At 42.3% G+C, this 17,709-nt stretch overlaps 2 protein-coding genes across 6 annotated transcripts in view; one reads left to right on the top strand and one right to left on the bottom strand.

Moving 5' to 3' along the window:
- Nucleotides 1-174: 174 nt before the first annotated feature.
- Srpra (SRP receptor subunit alpha) lies at nucleotides 175-6,151 on the top strand. The gene is made up of 14 exons (XM_047517601.1): nucleotides 175-429; nucleotides 995-1,078; nucleotides 1,373-1,536; nucleotides 1,744-1,904; nucleotides 2,144-2,303; nucleotides 2,428-2,581; nucleotides 2,803-2,894; nucleotides 2,981-3,099; nucleotides 3,232-3,318; nucleotides 3,611-3,783; nucleotides 3,878-4,091; nucleotides 4,501-4,664; nucleotides 4,751-4,849; nucleotides 5,009-6,151. Exons 1-14 carry the CDS (start codon nucleotides 313-315, stop codon nucleotides 5,135-5,137), a joined length of 1,917 nt encoding a protein of 638 aa, XP_047373557.1. The 5' UTR covers nucleotides 175-312; the 3' UTR covers nucleotides 5,138-6,151.
- Nucleotides 6,152-6,425: 274 nt separating this feature from the next.
- Fam118b (family with sequence similarity 118 member B) overlaps nucleotides 6,426-17,709 on the bottom strand; it is a 45,218-nt gene continuing 33,934 nt past the window's right edge. For 4 of the 5 annotated variants that reach the window (XM_047517602.1, XM_047517605.1, XM_047517603.1 and 1 more), the window contains 5 exons: nucleotides 13,797-14,024; nucleotides 11,160-11,288; nucleotides 9,548-9,833; nucleotides 7,194-7,253; nucleotides 6,426-6,961 (listed from right to left, as the gene is read on the bottom strand). In XM_047517602.1, coding sequence (XP_047373558.1) covers nucleotides 6,948-6,961; nucleotides 7,194-7,253; nucleotides 9,548-9,833; nucleotides 11,160-11,288; nucleotides 13,797-14,024 — 717 coding nt within the window. In that variant the 3' untranslated portion in view covers nucleotides 6,426-6,947. The remainder of the gene's footprint in view (nucleotides 6,962-7,193; nucleotides 7,254-9,547; nucleotides 9,834-11,159; nucleotides 11,289-13,796; nucleotides 14,025-17,709) is intronic. The other variant, XM_047517606.1, reaches the window with a different exon arrangement.

Below are 17,709 nucleotides of genomic sequence, written 5' to 3'. Positions count from 1 at the left end.
GAAGGCCGCGCCCATTGGCCAGCGTCCTCCCCAGGCCCCACCCCTCCACTCTATAGGCAACCACCTCCCCGTGACCACCAGGAGCCCCGCCCAGACCCGTCCACACCCGCCATTGGCCTGCTTTGCGTAAACGTCAGTCCTGCGCGTCCTCAGGAGGACACGGGATGGAAACCCGGTGCCTCCGAACGGAAGTGCATTAAGCCGGTTTCCGGGGCCGCTGGTGTGACGTGTCCCGCGTTTGGCGCAGCAGGAAGCGGCGGCGATCGAGGCCGAGTTCCCGGCGCCGGCCCCAACTCCTCTCCCGCTGCCGCCATGCTCGACTTCTTCACCATTTTCTCCAAGGGCGGGCTCGTGCTCTGGTGCTTCCAGGGCGTGAGCGACTCATGCACCGGGCCCGTTAACGCGTTGATTCGCTCGGTGCTGCTGCAGGTACCACCCCCGCGGGATCAGAACTCCGGTCTCTTTCTCCCCGACCGGTCCATGGTGTCCCTTCGAATGATCATCCCGCACCTCCACCCCTCCCGCCCTCCCTAAATTGATCACTATCGGGTCACCCGGACTCTCTTCGGCCCCCATCAGACTAACCCGCAACTTTGCTACACCCCCCCGCCTCCGATGTATGGGACGCTAGCCGGATTCTGCCTCCTTTTAGATATTCCAGCCGTTCTCTCCGCTCACCAATAGCAACTTGGTTTTCTGTTATTTGGAGGATGGGTGAAATTACGAATGAGACTATACCTTTGATAAACTGTAAATGGTGCACAGCTGCTAGTAGATCTGATTGTTTATATACTTACCTTCTGGCTCCCACGTGTCTTGCTTCCCCTCTCAACTCTTTTTCTCACTGGTGGGATTCCGGAAATGCCCCAGCGTCCTCTTGCCCTGGAGACAGGTTCGACTTTGCGGGGGATGTCTCATACTCTTCCGAGTGAGGGGTGCCCAAGTCTGTGTTCTGTGGGAATAGCCTGAACCCTGAGACATATTCTTTTTCTAGGAGCGGGGAGGTAACAACTCCTTCACCCATGAAGCCCTCACACTCAAGTATAAACTGGACAACCAGTTTGAGCTGGTGTTTGTGGTAAGTGGGGATATTTTAGAGACCATGATTACATTTTGAACATAGTGCTGATTATTAAAGAGAATCCTAGTTAATTGTACCCAGTGTATGCGATGAAGTAAGTGAGAAAACTAGGAAGGTAGAAGCGGGTAAAGGAAGCAACTTCTGGGCCTGACAGGGAGCTTGGCTGTCTCTCAGCACAAGGAAACCTGCCAGGTAGCTGAGCCTCTCTCTGGAGGCCTGGGTTGGGTTGGCTTCCCTCCATTCTGGTCTGGCATGTAAGCAGATCTGTGGGCTGTTTCCTCCCCTAAACAGGTTGGTTTTCAGAAGATCCTAACACTGACGTATGTAGACAAATTGATAGATGATGTGCACCGGCTGTTTCGAGACAAGTACCGCACAGAGATTCAACAGCAAAGTGCTTTAAGTCTATTGAATGGCACTTTTGATTTCCAAAATGATTTCCTGCGGCTCCTTCGGTGAGAGGCCTCCCTTGTCCAAAATCAACTTCTTTGCCTTGATGAGCCCCTTCCTGAAGGTGTTTCATGGGGAAGTAAATTGTGTGTTATAAGCCACTTCTAGTTTGCTACCTAGTTCTGATTGTCCTTTTGGTATGATGGCCCTCTCTCTGGGTTTTATTTTCCTTCTCTGTGCAGTAGAAAGATCAACCATTCTTTTCTCTTTAGTGAAGCAGAGGAGAGCAGTAAGATCCGTGCTCCCACTACCATGAAGAAGTATGAAGATTCTGAAAAGGCTAAGAAACCTGTAAGATCCATGATTGAAACACGGGGGGAAAAGCCCAAGGAAAAAGCAAAGAACAGCAAAAAAAAGGGGACCAAGAAGGAAGGTATGTTTAAGCCCCTTAGATATGCTGAGGCATGAAAGGTTATTAAGATGGCACTAAAGACTGAGGTGTTCCTTTCGTTTGTCATTGTCTCCCTGTCACTCAGATACTCACCACCCTATCATCCCCAAGATATCTGGTCCAAGTTTCCTCTTAAAGATATGGAAGACTTTCAGCCGTTATCTAGTTGGGTGGGTTTTTTTTCTTTTTTTCCCCCCCCTCTAGTGAGCTTCTCCCAACAGGTTCTGATAGCCCTTTGGCTACCAGCAAAGCAACCCCTGCAGAAAAGTCAAGTCTCTCAGTAGGGGCTGAGAATGGAGTAGAACTTTCCAAAGAGGAGCTGATACGCAGGAAGAGAGAAGAGTTCATTCAGAAGCATGGGAGGGGTATGGACAAACCCAGGTGAACATTCTTTCACTAGTTCTAAATACATGAACATATTGGGGCAAGGGAGCTTTCGTCTCTGGCTTATATTCTTTCTTGGTTCTCCATCATAACCAACCATTTGTTCCATGACCCTGTGCAGCAAGTCCACGAAGTCAGATGCTCCCAAGGAGAAGGGCAAAAAAGCTCCCCGGGTGTGGGAACTAGGTGGCTGTGCAAACAAGGAAGTCTTGGATTATAGCACTCCTACCACCAATGGAACATCAGAGGCTGCCCTGACTGAGGACATCAACTTGGTAAGAGGAAAGGGGCCAGCCTGAAGTTCACCATTAATTAGAAATTAGAAAGAAGCAAGAGACTAGGAGGGTGATGCTTGGATTTAAGTGAGAGGATGAATTATATTTGGAAACTCCCCAAATTGGAGATAGTAATGTGAATAGGATAAATCCTTGGCTCTTTTCCTTCAGAGCCTGTAGTGTTCCTGACCCCACATTCTTCCTTTCCCCACATCCTCCAGATTCGAGGGACTGGGCCTGGGGGGCAGCTTCAGGACCTGGATTGCAGCAGCTCAGATGATGAAGGGGCCGCTCAAAACTCCACCAAACCTAGGTAGGGGGATTTCAAGTGGGGAGAGATATATTTGATTGCACAACTGACAGACCGTAACTCCTGCCTCCTGCCTCTTGTGTCTGCAGTGCTACTAAGGGAACTCTGGGTGGCATGTTTGGGATGCTGAAGGGCCTTGTGGGTTCCAAGAGCTTGAGTCGTGAAGACATGGAATCTGTGCTTGACAAGATGCGTGATCACCTCATTGGTAAGTTCTGAGGTCTGAGCTGATTGATTCACAGAGTAGGGCTGGATGGAAGCAGAATCCAGTTTCTAAGCGGTGCCACAAAGATAAATCACTGTTGACACAGAACTCACACCTGTCCCCATCTCTTCTCAGCTAAGAACGTGGCTGCAGACATTGCTGTCCAGCTGTGTGAATCTGTTGCCAACAAGTTAGAAGGGAAGGTGATGGGGACATTCAGCAGTAAGTATCATGTTAAAATGTGCCTGTGCTTACCGAGAGGTTAAGCACACAGACCTTCATTCTTCTTGGGTATGTGACCTAGCAAATTCCTTGTCTTCTAAACCTTATATAGCCAAGACTTTAAGAGTTACTAGGAAGGTAAATGAGTTAATAAAGTGCTTAGAACAGCATGGTTTGAATTTGTGACTAGATCCTAGTTTATGGTTCTTGCTTCCTAGCTCAGAAAGGTGTTGGGTGTTTTCCAGTACATTCCTTGAGTGTCATGGCGAATTACCTCCTGCTTTCTTTTCAGCTGTGACTTCTACAGTCAAGCAAGCTCTACAGGAGTCCCTGGTGCAGATTCTGCAGCCACAGCGTCGAGTAGACATGCTCCGGGATATCATGGATGCCCAGCGTCGCCAGCGCCCTTATGTCGTCACCTTCTGTGGTGTTAATGGAGTGGGGAAATCTACTAATCTTGCCAAGGTCACTACAGTTTCCCAGCCTGTCACTGATGCCTCTTTACTCTGTGTTTTAGAACCGTGTTTCTAGGTGACTGTTTTCTTAACTCTTTCCACAGATTTCCTTCTGGCTGTTAGAGAATGGCTTCAGTGTTCTCATTGCTGCCTGTGACACATTTCGTGCTGGGGCTGTGGAGCAGCTGAGAACACACACCCGGCGTCTGACTGCCCTGCACCCCCCAGAAAACCATGGTGGCCGCACGATGGTGCAATTGTTTGAAAAGGGCTATGGCAAGGATGCTGCCGGCATTGCCATGGAAGCCATTGCCTTTGGTACAGTGCACAGGAAGTGTGGGGGCTTGTTGGGGGTTCTTTTATCCTTGGACAATTTGCCCAGAGGATCAGGCTTCTGCTATTACACACTTAACTGCTGAATAACAGAAAAGTCAGAATTAGTTGCTTGTGATGCTTTGCCTTGGGGTAATGTGTATAGTTGTAGGCAGAGCTCATACATCCTAACCAAAGAAACCTGAGTTTGATCACCTTTATCCTATTGCCATCTTTTTTCTAAATGTCTTTGGTGGTGGCCAAGCATGGATACGTCCCTCACATTACCTTGTAACTGAATCCAGAGCCTGAGTAAGCAAACAGGTCTTTAACAGCCAGTCTAGGACTTCTTGAGAAGTTGTTGGCAGAAGCAGAGTGACAGGTGTTTTGAGTTGACCACTTTTTCTCTCTCTAGCACGTAACCAAGGTTTTGATGTGGTGCTGGTGGACACGGCTGGCCGCATGCAAGACAATGCCCCCCTGATGACTGCCCTGGCCAAACTCATTACTGTCAATACGCCTGACTTGGTGCTGTTTGTGGGGGAGGCCTTAGTAGGCAATGAAGCAGTGGACCAGCTGGTGAGGGCTTGGGTCTAGTTCCTCTTACAGCTTAAACTTTGGCAAATCAGATGGTTCTTATATTTCTATCATCTTTCCCTTTCCAGGTCAAATTCAATAGAGCCTTGGCTGACCATTCTATGGCTCAAACACCTCGGCTCATTGATGGCATTGTCCTTACCAAATTTGACACCATTGATGACAAGGTAAGTGTGGATAACACAGGACAGTGAGAATGGAGGGAGGAATGGGCTTCCTTTGCAAGGGAGCTGGGGCTTTAAGGATTGGCCAACTCCAAAGCTTCCTGTTACTGAGGGTGAGTGAAAAGGGGACTTGAGTTGATTGGCTGTTCCCTTTCTCCTTAGGTGGGAGCTGCTATCTCTATGACGTACATCACAAGCAAACCCATTGTCTTTGTGGGCACTGGCCAGACCTACTGTGATCTCCGCAGTCTCAATGCCAAGGCTGTGGTGGCTGCCCTCATGAAGGCTTAATGTGGCTCTTGCCTAATACCAAATTGCCGCTTTCCCCCACAAACCCCTTTTCCTGTATCAAGAATGTGCTTTAGAGTATGTGAGCAACTTGTCTTCAGTATAGTACAATGGCAGAGTGAGGGAGCTCCAGGGGCTTGCAGCTCCTTCCAATCCCACTCCCTTGTCAGCCCAGCCTCCATCTGCAAGGAGGGCCTAATCATGTTTCAGTCACTGCCCACTGACCTTCTCCCTTCCCCACTTGGAGCCTCCTCCTTCCTACTCAGGCGTCCCCTTCACTCTGCCTACAGACTCAGTCTTATTACAGCTTTGACCAATGGTTGGAAAACCTAACATCAGAACTTTGCTAACTAGTATGGTCACAGAGCCATCTAAGCCTAAGGAGCAGTTTGAGGTCCCAGCTTCATTAGGTTGGGAGACTCTTCTAGAGCCGGCTTTGGGTCTTAAATGGCACCTCCTCCTAGGATATACAGCTTTCAGGTCCCTGGTGCCAGGATGACATCCACTTCACTGTGGCAGTGTATGGCCTGTTCTTAATTGCTGCTAATTCTAAATCTCATGATGACCCCTATACTGTATTTTCTCCAAAGCATTGCTTGGCCAGAGTGATTTGTTACAAATGAGTGAAAAGTGAGTCCCTGCTTCCCTCAAACAAAGGGAGCTGAACTGCAGTGTTGCATTGGGCTTCTCAGCCTTCTAACTCTTCCCTACTCCTGGAATCCAGATGTAAGCCTTGCATGTACCCCTTCCTGGGAGAAAATCAATTATCAGAAGGGTTATCTGTTGCCCCCTGCCCAGCCCTACCCTTCACCTCCCGAGCAGGTCCTGGCTTCTTTTCATCCCTCTCTTCTACAGTGCCTGGTAGACAAGTGCTACGTTGAAGAAAACAAACCTCTTGTTAAGACTTGTCCTGTAGCTTGGTTTTACAGATGTGCTACTAGTGCAATAAGGTGAAGGCTGTCTGCCCAGAGAAATACATAATTTATATAAGAAAATAAATTTCATAAGTAAACTGGCTCTTAGGTCTTAAAGTTATTTTATATAGGATTCAGAACTAAAATCCCAAATCACACTAAGTAGCTCTGGGACTTACAGTGAGAATGGCAACAGAACAGGAGCTAAGGATGCTCCTAGGAACTGGGTAAGATGTCTTCCTAAGAATGTATCACCCTACCCCAACGTGAAAGAACAGAACTTTTAAATTTTAAGTTGAGTTATAAAAATTAGGCTTCTTTAGTACCTTGATGCAAGTTAAGAGGTTTCTATGACTCTCAAAAGTGGAGCCAGGGCCCTGGCAAGTAAATGAACAAGCTTTTAATACAGCTCAGTAAGTAAAATACTGTACACTGTGAAAGATCTAGAAAACTAGAGCTTCAAGTCATGTTTTAAAAAAGCCATTAAGCTTAGTTGAAAAACCAAGTAGAGTACAAAACTGCAACAAAAGCCCCATTGACTATGACTTCTAGCTCCCCAAGTCCTTCATGCAGGGCTATAGCCACAGTCAGTGGAGGTATCAACATTGGTCTGCTGTGTGGACACAAGCATGTCCAGCCTTGGGTGGGTAGAGTGGGGGGGCTTCATTTGGGTCCTGCTGTCACTCAGGTGTTCTTGAACTGGAACAGGCAGCAGAATATCAAGAACCAGCCAGCATGAAGAAAAGCTGGATCATTTCCCTGCCCCCTCAACTCTGCCCCAAATTTCAACCTCTGGGTATTGCTGCTTCCTGGGAGCTGTGTTGAGTTCTTCTAAATTTGCTTGTTAGACATTGTCCACACTAGGGCCTTACAGCTTGGTGTTGATTTTTCTAGCTCGCTCATGTACTACACCCTGTGAAGAAAGAGAAAAAGTAAAGAATGAAATGAAGTTTCACAAAACGGGTCTCAAGCTGCAGATACTTAAATCAGTCCTTACCCTTCAGAAGCCAAGACACAGAGGGTCTAGGAATCTTATAATAGACTAGATGGGGAATGATAGAATCCTTAGTGGAGAGGTAAATTGTTCTCCAGTCTTATATTTTAGGAAACATTTTTCTGACAGTGACAAATAGGAAATAACATACCTCTTATTTCACTGTGTGCTGCAGATGAGCCGTTTAGCTGGCCTTCTCTCACCATTCCTGCTAAAGAGAACATCAGTGTCAAGACATTGGATTGAAATACTAAAACTATTAATACCAAAAAGGAAACTAAAGTGTTGGGCATGGTGGTGTACACCTCTCAGGAGGCTGAGGCGAGGATCACAAGTTCTAGGTCAGCCATGTTAATTTAAGGAGACCCTGTGTCAAAATAAAAAGGACTGGGATGTAGGTCAGTGAAACACCACACCTGGGTTCAATCCCTGGTACCCTGAGTGGTGTCCGAGGAGAGAACAACAAAAGGGAGCTAAGGGCACATGTATGACTAAAAAGTATGGCATTGAGACGTGAAATAGAAGATGAGATAGGAGAATAAATTGGTTTGATCTTCAGGCTGTTCTATTATACAAGCAATAAATTTCCTTAGTGCACTAAACTGCTTATAAATGAAGCATTTACATAGGCCAAGTTTTTTTTTTTTTTTTTTAAACCAAGTTTAGGCAAAATTCTGTCTGATCAAGGATAGGGAGCATGTGAGTGAACAAATTCAACCCAGAGCAAGAGTAAAAAGCAGATTACCCCCACAAGAGAAAATGAGCTAGATCTGCATTGTCATGGTCTGATATGGTAAATTATTTAATTTTAATTTAGTGTCCAATTAAAATTAAAAATTCTGTTCCTCAGTCACACAAGCTACATTTCAGGTGTTAAATAGCTGTATGTGGCTTGTGGCACTGGTACAGGACAATAAAGACTCTAGGCTGTCTTTATGATGGCAGAAAATTCTAGTGGACAGCACTGGGATAGATAATGGTTTAAGAAAGTATGCTTGCTTATTTATTTGCAGTACTGGGGGTTGAACCCAGGAGCGCACTACCACTGAGCCACATCCCTAGTCCATTTTCTTTTTTTGAGACAGCATCTCACTAAATTGTTCAGGCTGGCCTTCAACTTTCAATCTTCCTGCCTCAAGTCTTCTGAGTAGCTTAGGATTTACGGGTGTGTGTCACCATACCCAGCTTAGGAAAAACTAAACACATAGAAGAAAATAATCAGAAATACAAACATATGGCACTGAAACGTATAAACTATGTGCAATCCAATCTTGGAAGGCAATATAGCAATATTTATCCATCTGTTGATGGGGACACCAAGGCTGGTTCCATAGTTTGGATACTGTGAACTGTGCTGCTATAAATTTGGTGTACTTGTATCACTGTACTATAATGATATTAATTCTTTAGGATAAATACCAAGGAGTGGTAAAGCTAGTTCATATGGTGATTCCATGCTCAATATTTTGAGGTCCACATAGCATCTTAAAAGTTTGTTTTCTGTTTATAATCACAGTCATCATAATAGAAGATGCTAACAAAGAAACTCAAAACACCCTAAGTTCTACTACATAAAAAGAATTAACTAAGTAAACACTAAAGGTCCATTCTAAATACACAAACACACAAAACACACCTACAATTTTACATGAATAGGACTGACCAATTGGTAATTGTAACCTGCTGTTTTCCTCCTCAGCTCATTCTCTGACATCATCTTAGGTCAATTTCATTTTCTCTTTTAAGGCTTCACTGTATTTCATCAGTTAAATAAATGTTGGGGTATTTATAGGGTATCCTGATGGGGACAGGACACTTGGTGTTTTCCAATTTTTTGCCATTACATATACAGCACAGATTACATTCTCACACATGCATGTGATAGTGCAATTATCCAATTATTTTCTTAGGGTCAAAGGTTTTGCATTTTTGATACACATTCTATATTCATCTTCATAAAAGTTGTGTAGAGGATAAGGCAGGAGGATCCCAAGTTTGGGCCATCCTGAGCAACTTAATGAGACATTCCCTCAAATTAAAATTAAGAGAAAAAGAAGATGGGGATTTGGCACAGTGAGGCCTTGGGTTCAATCTCCAGTACCACAAAAAAATGATAACAACAAACTTTACCTTCCTTTCCACCACCAAACACTATAAGAACACTATAAGAAAAAATTTCTTTCCTCATACCCTTAGCCAAAACTGAGTGATCCTTCTGTTTTAAAATCTAAATTCTAACTGCATTTCATTGAGAACTAGTAAGGTTGAACATCTTTACATGTTTCTCGTTCCTCCTACATTTATACTGAATTGCTAGAGTATGCTTTTTGTCCACTTTCCTATTATCTAAATGGCATTTGAGTCTAACTTGAAAACTGACCTCCCTTTGAATTCTGGTCAGGTATTGTATTCTGCATCTTGGTAATGATATTACCCATCATAAACACACAGAAGGCCAAAGGGTTATTGCTCTCAGACTTCTCTTAGTCTCAAAATGCTTCTTACCTGATCTACCCCTCGTGGCAATCTCACATGTCAGTCGCTTGAAATATTCTGGAAGATCAGCATAGTCATTTCCATAGGAGATGACTTTAATTCCCTTGTCAAGCATGTTTTCTCGAAGTTTCTTGAACTCATCTACATCCCCTCTTCGAACCAACATGAAATGTTCTAAGTCAGATTTATGCTTGACAGCTTCCAGGAAGAGGGCCTGGAAAGTAGTGTCATCCACAGTCCAGCCACATCCCAGGAAAAGAAATGACTTGTTTTCATAGAGTTTCTGAATCTCTCTCTTGAAGGAAAGAAATGACATATTAATCATACCAAAGACCTGATACAAAGCATGTCTGAAACTAAAAGTCAATACTTCATTACTGCTACAGTGAGCAAACCATAATGACAATTAACTAAGATTTAAATTTTTTGGACCCCATTTGCCTTTACAAACTGATCCTCACCAGATATGCTTGAAGAAGTCTGATTACTTAGAATATAAACACGTGTGAATGTGCTGTGTGTAATGTGTATGTATTTACAAACACACAAAAAATTAAAAAATGTTAGAGGTGATTTTGTTTAAGAAATCACTCAATGTCAGTGACAGATGCAGTTATAGAAGATGTCAAGGAATAAATATTAAATCTGATTATTTAGAATATAAACACGTGTGAATGTGCTGTGTGTAATGTGTATGTATTTACAAACACACAAAAATTAAAAAATGTTAGAGGTGATTTTGTTTAAGAAATCACTCAATGTCAGTGACAGATGCAGTTATAGAAGATGTCAAGGAATAAATATTAAATCGCTTCTACATTAGAAAACACATTTCCTTGGGCTGGGGATATAGTTCAGTTGGTAGAGTGTTTGCCTTGCAAGCACAAGGTCCTGGGTTCACTCCCCAGCACTGCAGAAAAAAAAAAAAAAAGAAAACACATTTCCTGGACTTTCTTTGGCTGCACCATGTAAGAATGCTACTACCATTCTATGTGGTCTAGTTCTAAAAATAGCCAGCACTGAGTTGTGAGTTGGGGACCAGTAAATTCCCCACATAACGCTGGCCAGGAAGTACTTCTGGTATAAACATGTACATGTGAGCAAGTCCAAAACTTACACCCTAAAAGATCAATAAACAAAAGAAAACCTCCATTTTATCATCCTAACCAAAATTTTTCAACTTTCCATTGAGCAGTTTAAATGAGTAGGTATAGTTAATTCAATATAGGTCACTGCTGTTTAACCAAAAACTCTTTGGACTATATGCTCTAATAGTGACCAGTATGTAAAAAGCTGCCTAAATTATTTTTTGGCACAGTTATTAGTAAGTCAAACAATAAAGAAAGGTACCAATGTATTCTTTGTACAGGAGGATGATGGTAATGATAAGTACCATCTGTTGGCTGTTTATCAAGTATAAATGAAGAGTCTCTATCCTGACCTGAAGGGAAGTTCTGCATTTCCCAGGATGGCTTGCACACTCACAAGCTAAGAGGCACAGGAAGGATGTCTGACCTTCCGGCTTTGATTAGTGAAAATATTCCCCTTTTAAGACCTATGCCATATTTAGAGAGGCTTCAAGGAGAGAGTTCCTGCACTCAGCAAGATCAGCACCACTCACCATAACTTCAGTGTTCCTGAGCACATTCTGATATCCAGCTGGATGAAGGACAATGCCACTAGGGTTGGTGTAGACCCCATGGATGTGTAGTACACTCAGCTTCCGCTTCTCCTGAGCCCACTCCAGGACCTGCACAAATCAGAGACAGCTCATCTAGTGGCAAAGTGAGCACCTGATTGAAGGTCACAATGGGCAAGAGGCTGTTTTGAGGAAAGGACTTCTGACATAACCTTCCAGCTTCATCATATCCCAGGACAAGAATGCAAAACCTCATGTGACTGTTTTCAGATGCGACTGTCAGGAAGGATGGCAAGAAATCTGATTTCTCTTAGAAAGTAACTATCAGAAGTTAGAATTCATTTGTCATCTTTTATAGAAATAACAGAGACCTTTCTACCAGTGACAAACATGAGAACAATAGAGAACTGCTGCAGTGATGGGCCCAAGATATCAACCAGGCCCTCCTGTAGTCCCTGTCTGTAATGACTCCAGGATGACTACGTGGCCTGCTTTAGCCAGTGGGGCAACAGCAAACATGACACAAACAGAGGCTTGGAAAGTACTGGCAAGACTAGTCCCATTTTTCTCTCTTTGTTGCTTATATGCCATGCAGTCCTAGACTGGCAACCACATAAATGCAGCTATGTAAAAGCCACAAAACCAGCAGAAGAACTACCCAGCTGAGTCGCTGAGCCTTATTCCAATGGCTAACTGACTTTATCAAGGGCATATCAACTGTTTGTTGTTTTAAGTCCCAAAGTTTCAGGTTAGTTTCCTGCATAGCAATAGAGAAGTACTAAAAGAATTACCCCAGAGAAACCTAAATTAGGGCTGCCAACGAAGAACAACTGTTTGTTTATATGATAGTGATTACAACAGCCACCTGGGTTTCAGGGCTCCATTTTCCCCAAGGATGGAAAGAGTGGGATAAAAACACAAAGCAAATCTCAAGGCACAAGATGAAATGAGAAGGAAAATACCAAGACTGATGCTAGACCTGATAACCTTAATTTTGGGAAGGCCCTTGTGCTTCTGATGCCTGTGAAAAACTGACTGCCATCTTTGAAGATTATATCTTCAAACTGGTATACAAACTGTTCCAGCCACTATTTTTTAATTTAATGTAATCATTCAATTCAAGAAACACTTATTCAGCATCTATAAAGTGCCAGGTACTGAGACATGAAGGGAAGAAAAGGCTGACATGTACCTGTCCAAATGGAGGTGCTATTCCTATGGAGAAACAGAAAACATAAAGAACAGCCAAGATAAAAACTGCAAGTTACAGTCAGTACTATGAAGAAAATGGGCAAGGGAATGAACCAAAAATAATTTCCAATTTAAAGAGGATGTTCAGAAATGGTTTCTCTGGGGAGATAATTTAGTTGAGATTTATGGATTCAGGAGGAGCTGGCTATACAAAGCATGAAGGCATAGGAGGAACATATTCCAGCCAGAGGCTGGCACCATGTCTCTAAATTTGATTCCCCCCCCCCCTTTTCTTTTTGCTGATGGGGATTGATCCCAGGGGTGTTTTTACCACTGAGCTATATCTCCAGTCCTTTTTATTTTTTGCTTTGAGACAGGATCTCATCAAGTTGCTAAGGCTGGCCTTCAACTTGTGATCCTGCATCAGCCTCCTGAGTTGCCTGAGATTACAGGCGTGTGCCACCACACCTGACTTGACTGCCTTTTAAAACCTGGCTTCCAGGTCAGCAAAACCACAAGAGTGGTGTTAGAGCTACTACTCCGGCACGGGCAGGACTGGGGCAATGAATGCCAATGAGTGAACTACTGATGTATTGGTTCTACTTAGCTGGGCTCTAAGGTGCTACAAAGACAAATTCCTGAAGAAAACATTGTCAAAAAAGCCCTCAAGAAGGACAAATGAGATCTTAAGCACTCGTTCTGTTATTCCTTACAAAGATCAACATCCTTAATTGAGTATTATGATAGATGGTTTAGGTATAGTATGGATTACATTAAAAAGACACCTGCTTAGCCAGGTGTGGTGGAGCATACCTGTACTCTCTGGTACTCAGGAGGCTATAGGATCATGAGTTCAAGGTCAGCCTGGGCAGTTTATGCAAGACCCTGTCTCAAAATAAAAAAAAATTTTTAAAAGGCTGGGGGATATAGCTCAATGGTAGAGCACTTGCCTAGCATGTGCAAGGCCTGAGTTCAACCTCAGAACCTTAGACATCTCCCAACACAGTTTAAAGTTTCCACTGAAGTGCTGGAACCTCAACCTTCAAGCTATTACCTGGTTTGGAAAATGCTCTTCCAATCATTATAGTTTTTCATATATTTCCAAAGGATGCCATACATACTGTATCCTAGGAGAGAACTCTGAATAAATAGTACAACACTGGATATTATCACAGGGATTAAAGAGATCTCACAGTTCAAAGATTTCCTCTCATCTTGCTTTTGAAACTGGGCAAAACTGGCAAATATTTTAAAGACCTGTGCATTTTACTGTATATTAATTTTATCTCAAAAACAAAAACAACCCAAAAGTACAAATAAGGATGCTTCCTTTCTTGATCTGCATAAACACCAATATGCTGATCAGGAAGCAGGAGTTCTCATGAAGATACAACCCTACCCTCAAGAGACTAATGCTTTACATTTTACCTTTTTTTCATCAGTAAGGTCAAGGGATTCAAGTTGTTTTCCCTGGTCTGCGGCATATAGTTCCAGGAGATTATCAAAATTTGTAGTTAATACTAAAGCTCCATTTTCCATCAGGTGGAGAACTGACTGAAGTAGCTGTTTTCCAGAATCTTCCATCTTTGACTCCAGGTCGTCAAATACTTCATATAAACAGTCTTTGAAAAATGTGGATCGAACATTACTGGTACGCTGGGGAGGGATTTGAAAGCAGAAATTAATTCAAGGCATTCTGGTAGGATGCTTGTTTTAGTTAAAAGTAATTTGATCAGTACTATTTTATCTTATGCAAATAAGCACAAGTACTCTAAAGTAGACATTTTTTAGAAGGAAGAAAATACGTATGTTGAGAGATAAAAGTTTTTAAAAATTTGTTCTAAATAGTTATACATGACAGAATGCTTTTGACGCATCGTACGTAAACAGAGTGTAACTTCTCATTCTTTTGTGGTTGTACATGCTGTAGAATTACACTGGTCATGTAATCATTCATGCACATAGGGTCATAATGTCTTATTCATTCTACTATCCTTCCTACTTCCATGCCTTCTCCCCTCCCTTCACTCCCCTCTATCTAATCCAAAGTACCCATATTTTTCCTTAGCTACCCCCCCCTGCCGCTTACTGTGAATTAGCATCCACTTGGAGAAAACATTTGGCTTTTGGTTCTTTGGGATCGGCTTTTTGCTTAGTATGATATTATTTAGCTCCATTCATTACTGGTAAACATAATAATTTCATTCTTCAAGGCTGAGTAACAGTCCATTGTGTATATGTACCACAGTTTCTTTATTCATTCATCTGTTGAAGGGCACCTAGGTTGGTTCCATAGTTTAGCTATTGTGAATTAAGCTACTATAAACATTGATGTGGCTGGTCACTTAGTATGCTGATTTTAAGTCCTTTGGGTATAAACTGAGGAGTGGGATAGCTGGGTCAAATGGTGGTTCCATTCCAAGTTTTCTGAGGAATCTCCATACCACTTTCCATAATGATTGCACCAATTTGTATTCCCACCAGCCGTGTATGAGTGTACCCTTTTCCCCACAGAGAGATGAGAATTTAACACCAGGATCAGAGGAGAGCAGGGGCAGAAAGTATGGTACCAACTACCATCATCTAATTTAGGTCTCAGATAGGAGGTTATGCTCTATTAAACTTCCCTTATTTATGGAATAACCACTAAAAGATATAAGTAAATGTGATCAGTATTCTTTTTTCTAATCCTAGGTGTTTTGTATGGCTGCCTATGAAGTTAGGAAAAAACATTTAAGCATCTCTCTGCCTGTTTTTCCTCTGACCTAACTGAGCAATCTGTTTACAGGTTTATTATGAAGAATATCTAGTATATTTTAAAATTATTATTAAAAAACTCAATTATACTACTAAAAATATGTATTTTGCAATTGTAAAGATTAAACAGCTGGATATGGTGGCACATGCCTGAAATCCCAGAGACTTGGAGGCTAAGGCAGAAGAATCACAAGTTTGATGCTGGCCTGGTCAACTAGTGTGCTCCTGTATCAAAATAAAGAAAAAGAGCTGGGGATGTACCTCAATGGTAGAGCATCCCTGGGTTCAATTCCCAGTACCACAGAAAACAAACAAAGAACATATTTGTTTTCTGTGGTGCTAATCAATTTGAAATACACTGTTTCTTAACATATGGTTTAAATAAATAATTGCTTTCCCAGCTTTATTTTGAATATATGTAAATACATCATGTGCTGCCTAAAGATGTTCAGGTGAGTGGTGGACCATACACTGTAACACCACGTGGTCCCATTTGATAGTTTCACCTAGTGATGTCATAGCCATGTTAGTTTGTTTAAGCACACTCTACAATGTTTGTACAAAAAAGAAATAGCCTACCAATGTGTTTCTCAGATGTATTCCATCACTAAGCAATGCATCTCTGAGGACTCATGAGGAAATATGATACAAACTTCAGGTGGGAAACTGGCTTTATAGATTAAAGGAACAAAGTGATCCCTGGGCTGGAAAGGAATTTGAAATGAGAAAGTAAGTATGTATGTGTTGTAACAAATATCTGATCCCTAGTGTATTCCTGAAATACCATTCTTGGACCAAGAATGAGTTAAGTTTTTGAGATGTGGTCTTGCCATGTTGTCCAGACTGGTCTTGAACTCCTGGGTTCAAGTGATTCTCCTGATTCAGGCACCTGAGAAGCTGCGACTACAGGTACAAACCACCATGACCAGCTCAAGAATTAATTCTTAAAGGCTCTGATTTTTCCCATTTAATCTACAGTTAGTTGCATTTGGCTTCAAGAGAATAGATATTAGCTCCTTATACTTTCCCTCAAAGTTGTCCTGCTACCTTCCTGGTTTCCTCTGTGTATCTTTCTAATACAGCAATGCTCAGAGCTGTTTCCATGGAACCACCTAAGCAGATTCATATAACACATTTCAATTTGCTAAACTCTTTCCCTAATTAGACCAAGTATCTCATAAATTTATCAATTCTTTAATCATACCTACCAAATAAATGGTAACTATAAATGGTAGATTCACAATGGCAGCATAAGAACCCTGAGGTGCTTGGTGGGGATGCAACTCTTAGTTTATTTGGGTTTTGTCAACCAATGCTCCATGCTGCATCCACCAGCAGAACACAGGCTCCTTGCCAAACCCTGATGTCACTATGTTCAGAGATTCTTTTCTAGAGCTAAATAGTTGGAATGATTCATACCATATGTGGCTAAGAATGAGGGTCATGGTCTTCAACATCTGTCCATTATACAACAGCATGAATGATCACATCATATATTAACGGCACACAGGTAACCAACTGGGGACTCACTAACATAATAGATCTGTTGTAAAAAATACAGGGGTCCTTTAATGTCTATCAAACTTACAAACTCATTTACCCTTACATCTTGAAATCCCATTTCTGGGAATGTATTCCACAGATAAAACTGCAAAAAAAAAATGAAATGATTTATACAAGGTTAACGCTGGTCTGTTATTTGTAACAGCAAAAGACTATAAACAAACCAAGTACTCAAATATAGGAAACTGGTATGGTCCAATATCATGCTACAGTCTGGACCTTGAATGTTCCCCAAAGGCCCAAGTATTAAAGTTCTGGTCTACAGTATGGTGCTATTAGGAAGTTGTGGAACCCTGTGGGAGGGACTTAAGCCATTGAAGTGTGTCCTTGAAGGGGACTGGGAGACCCTGGACCCTTCTAGTTTTTTTCCCTTTTTGGTTCATGATGTAAGTGGTTTTGCTCTGCCAAATGATATGCTACCTTACCACAGACCCAAAGCAAAACGGACAAGCAATCATGGACTAAAACCTCTTAACTGTGAGCCAAGAAAAACCTTTTCACTTTAAAAATTAATTATGGCAGATATTTCATTATAGTGAAAAGCTAACACACCACATATAATGGTATGGAAAGACTTCCAGGACACACAGTTAGGTAGAACAAGCTGTAAGACAGTATGCCAGAAAGCTATCTTATGAGTTGGAAGATGGAGGTAGCAAGGGAAGAATATATATATAGTCCTGCTTTGTTATGGCTTAAATATGAGGCATTCCCCTCAAAGGCTCATGTGTGAGACAATGTAAAAAAGTTCAGAGGTGAAATGATTGAGTTATGAAAGCCTTAGCCTATATCAGTTTATTAATATACTGGTAGGGATTAACTAGATGGTAACTGTAGGCAGGCAGGGTGTGGCTGAAGGTGGGTCACTGAGGTTGTGCCTTTGGGTTTTATATTTTGTCCATGGTGAGGGGAGCTCTGTTTCTCTTTCTCTAAAGTTTCCTGGTACTATGCCCTGAGTTACTTTCCTCCTCCACACCCTACCACCAAGATGTTCTGCCTCACCTTGGGCCCAGAGCAAGGG

Source organism: Sciurus carolinensis, chromosome 11 (assembly GCF_902686445.1).
Source record: "Sciurus carolinensis chromosome 11, mSciCar1.2, whole genome shotgun sequence".
Taxonomy (NCBI): domain Eukaryota; kingdom Metazoa; phylum Chordata; class Mammalia; order Rodentia; family Sciuridae; genus Sciurus; species Sciurus carolinensis.
The sequence above is the reverse complement of the archived record's forward strand: the minus strand, read 5'-3'. Positions and strand labels throughout refer to the sequence as shown.

What these genes read in the sequence shown, in the direction of transcription:
- Srpra (XM_047517601.1), top strand. Translation starts at nt 313, where the DNA reads ATGCTCGACTTCTTCACCATTTTCTCCAAGGGCGGGCTCGTGCTCTGG. An exon ending in TGACTGAGGACATCAACTTG is followed by an intron (nt 2,582 to 2,802) that starts GTAAGAGGAAAG and finishes CACATCCTCCAG; the next exon opens with ATTCGAGGGACTGGGCCTGG. An exon ending in GGTGATGGGGACATTCAGCA is followed by an intron (nt 3,319 to 3,610) that starts GTAAGTATCATG and finishes CTTTCTTTTCAG; the next exon opens with CTGTGACTTCTACAGTCAAG.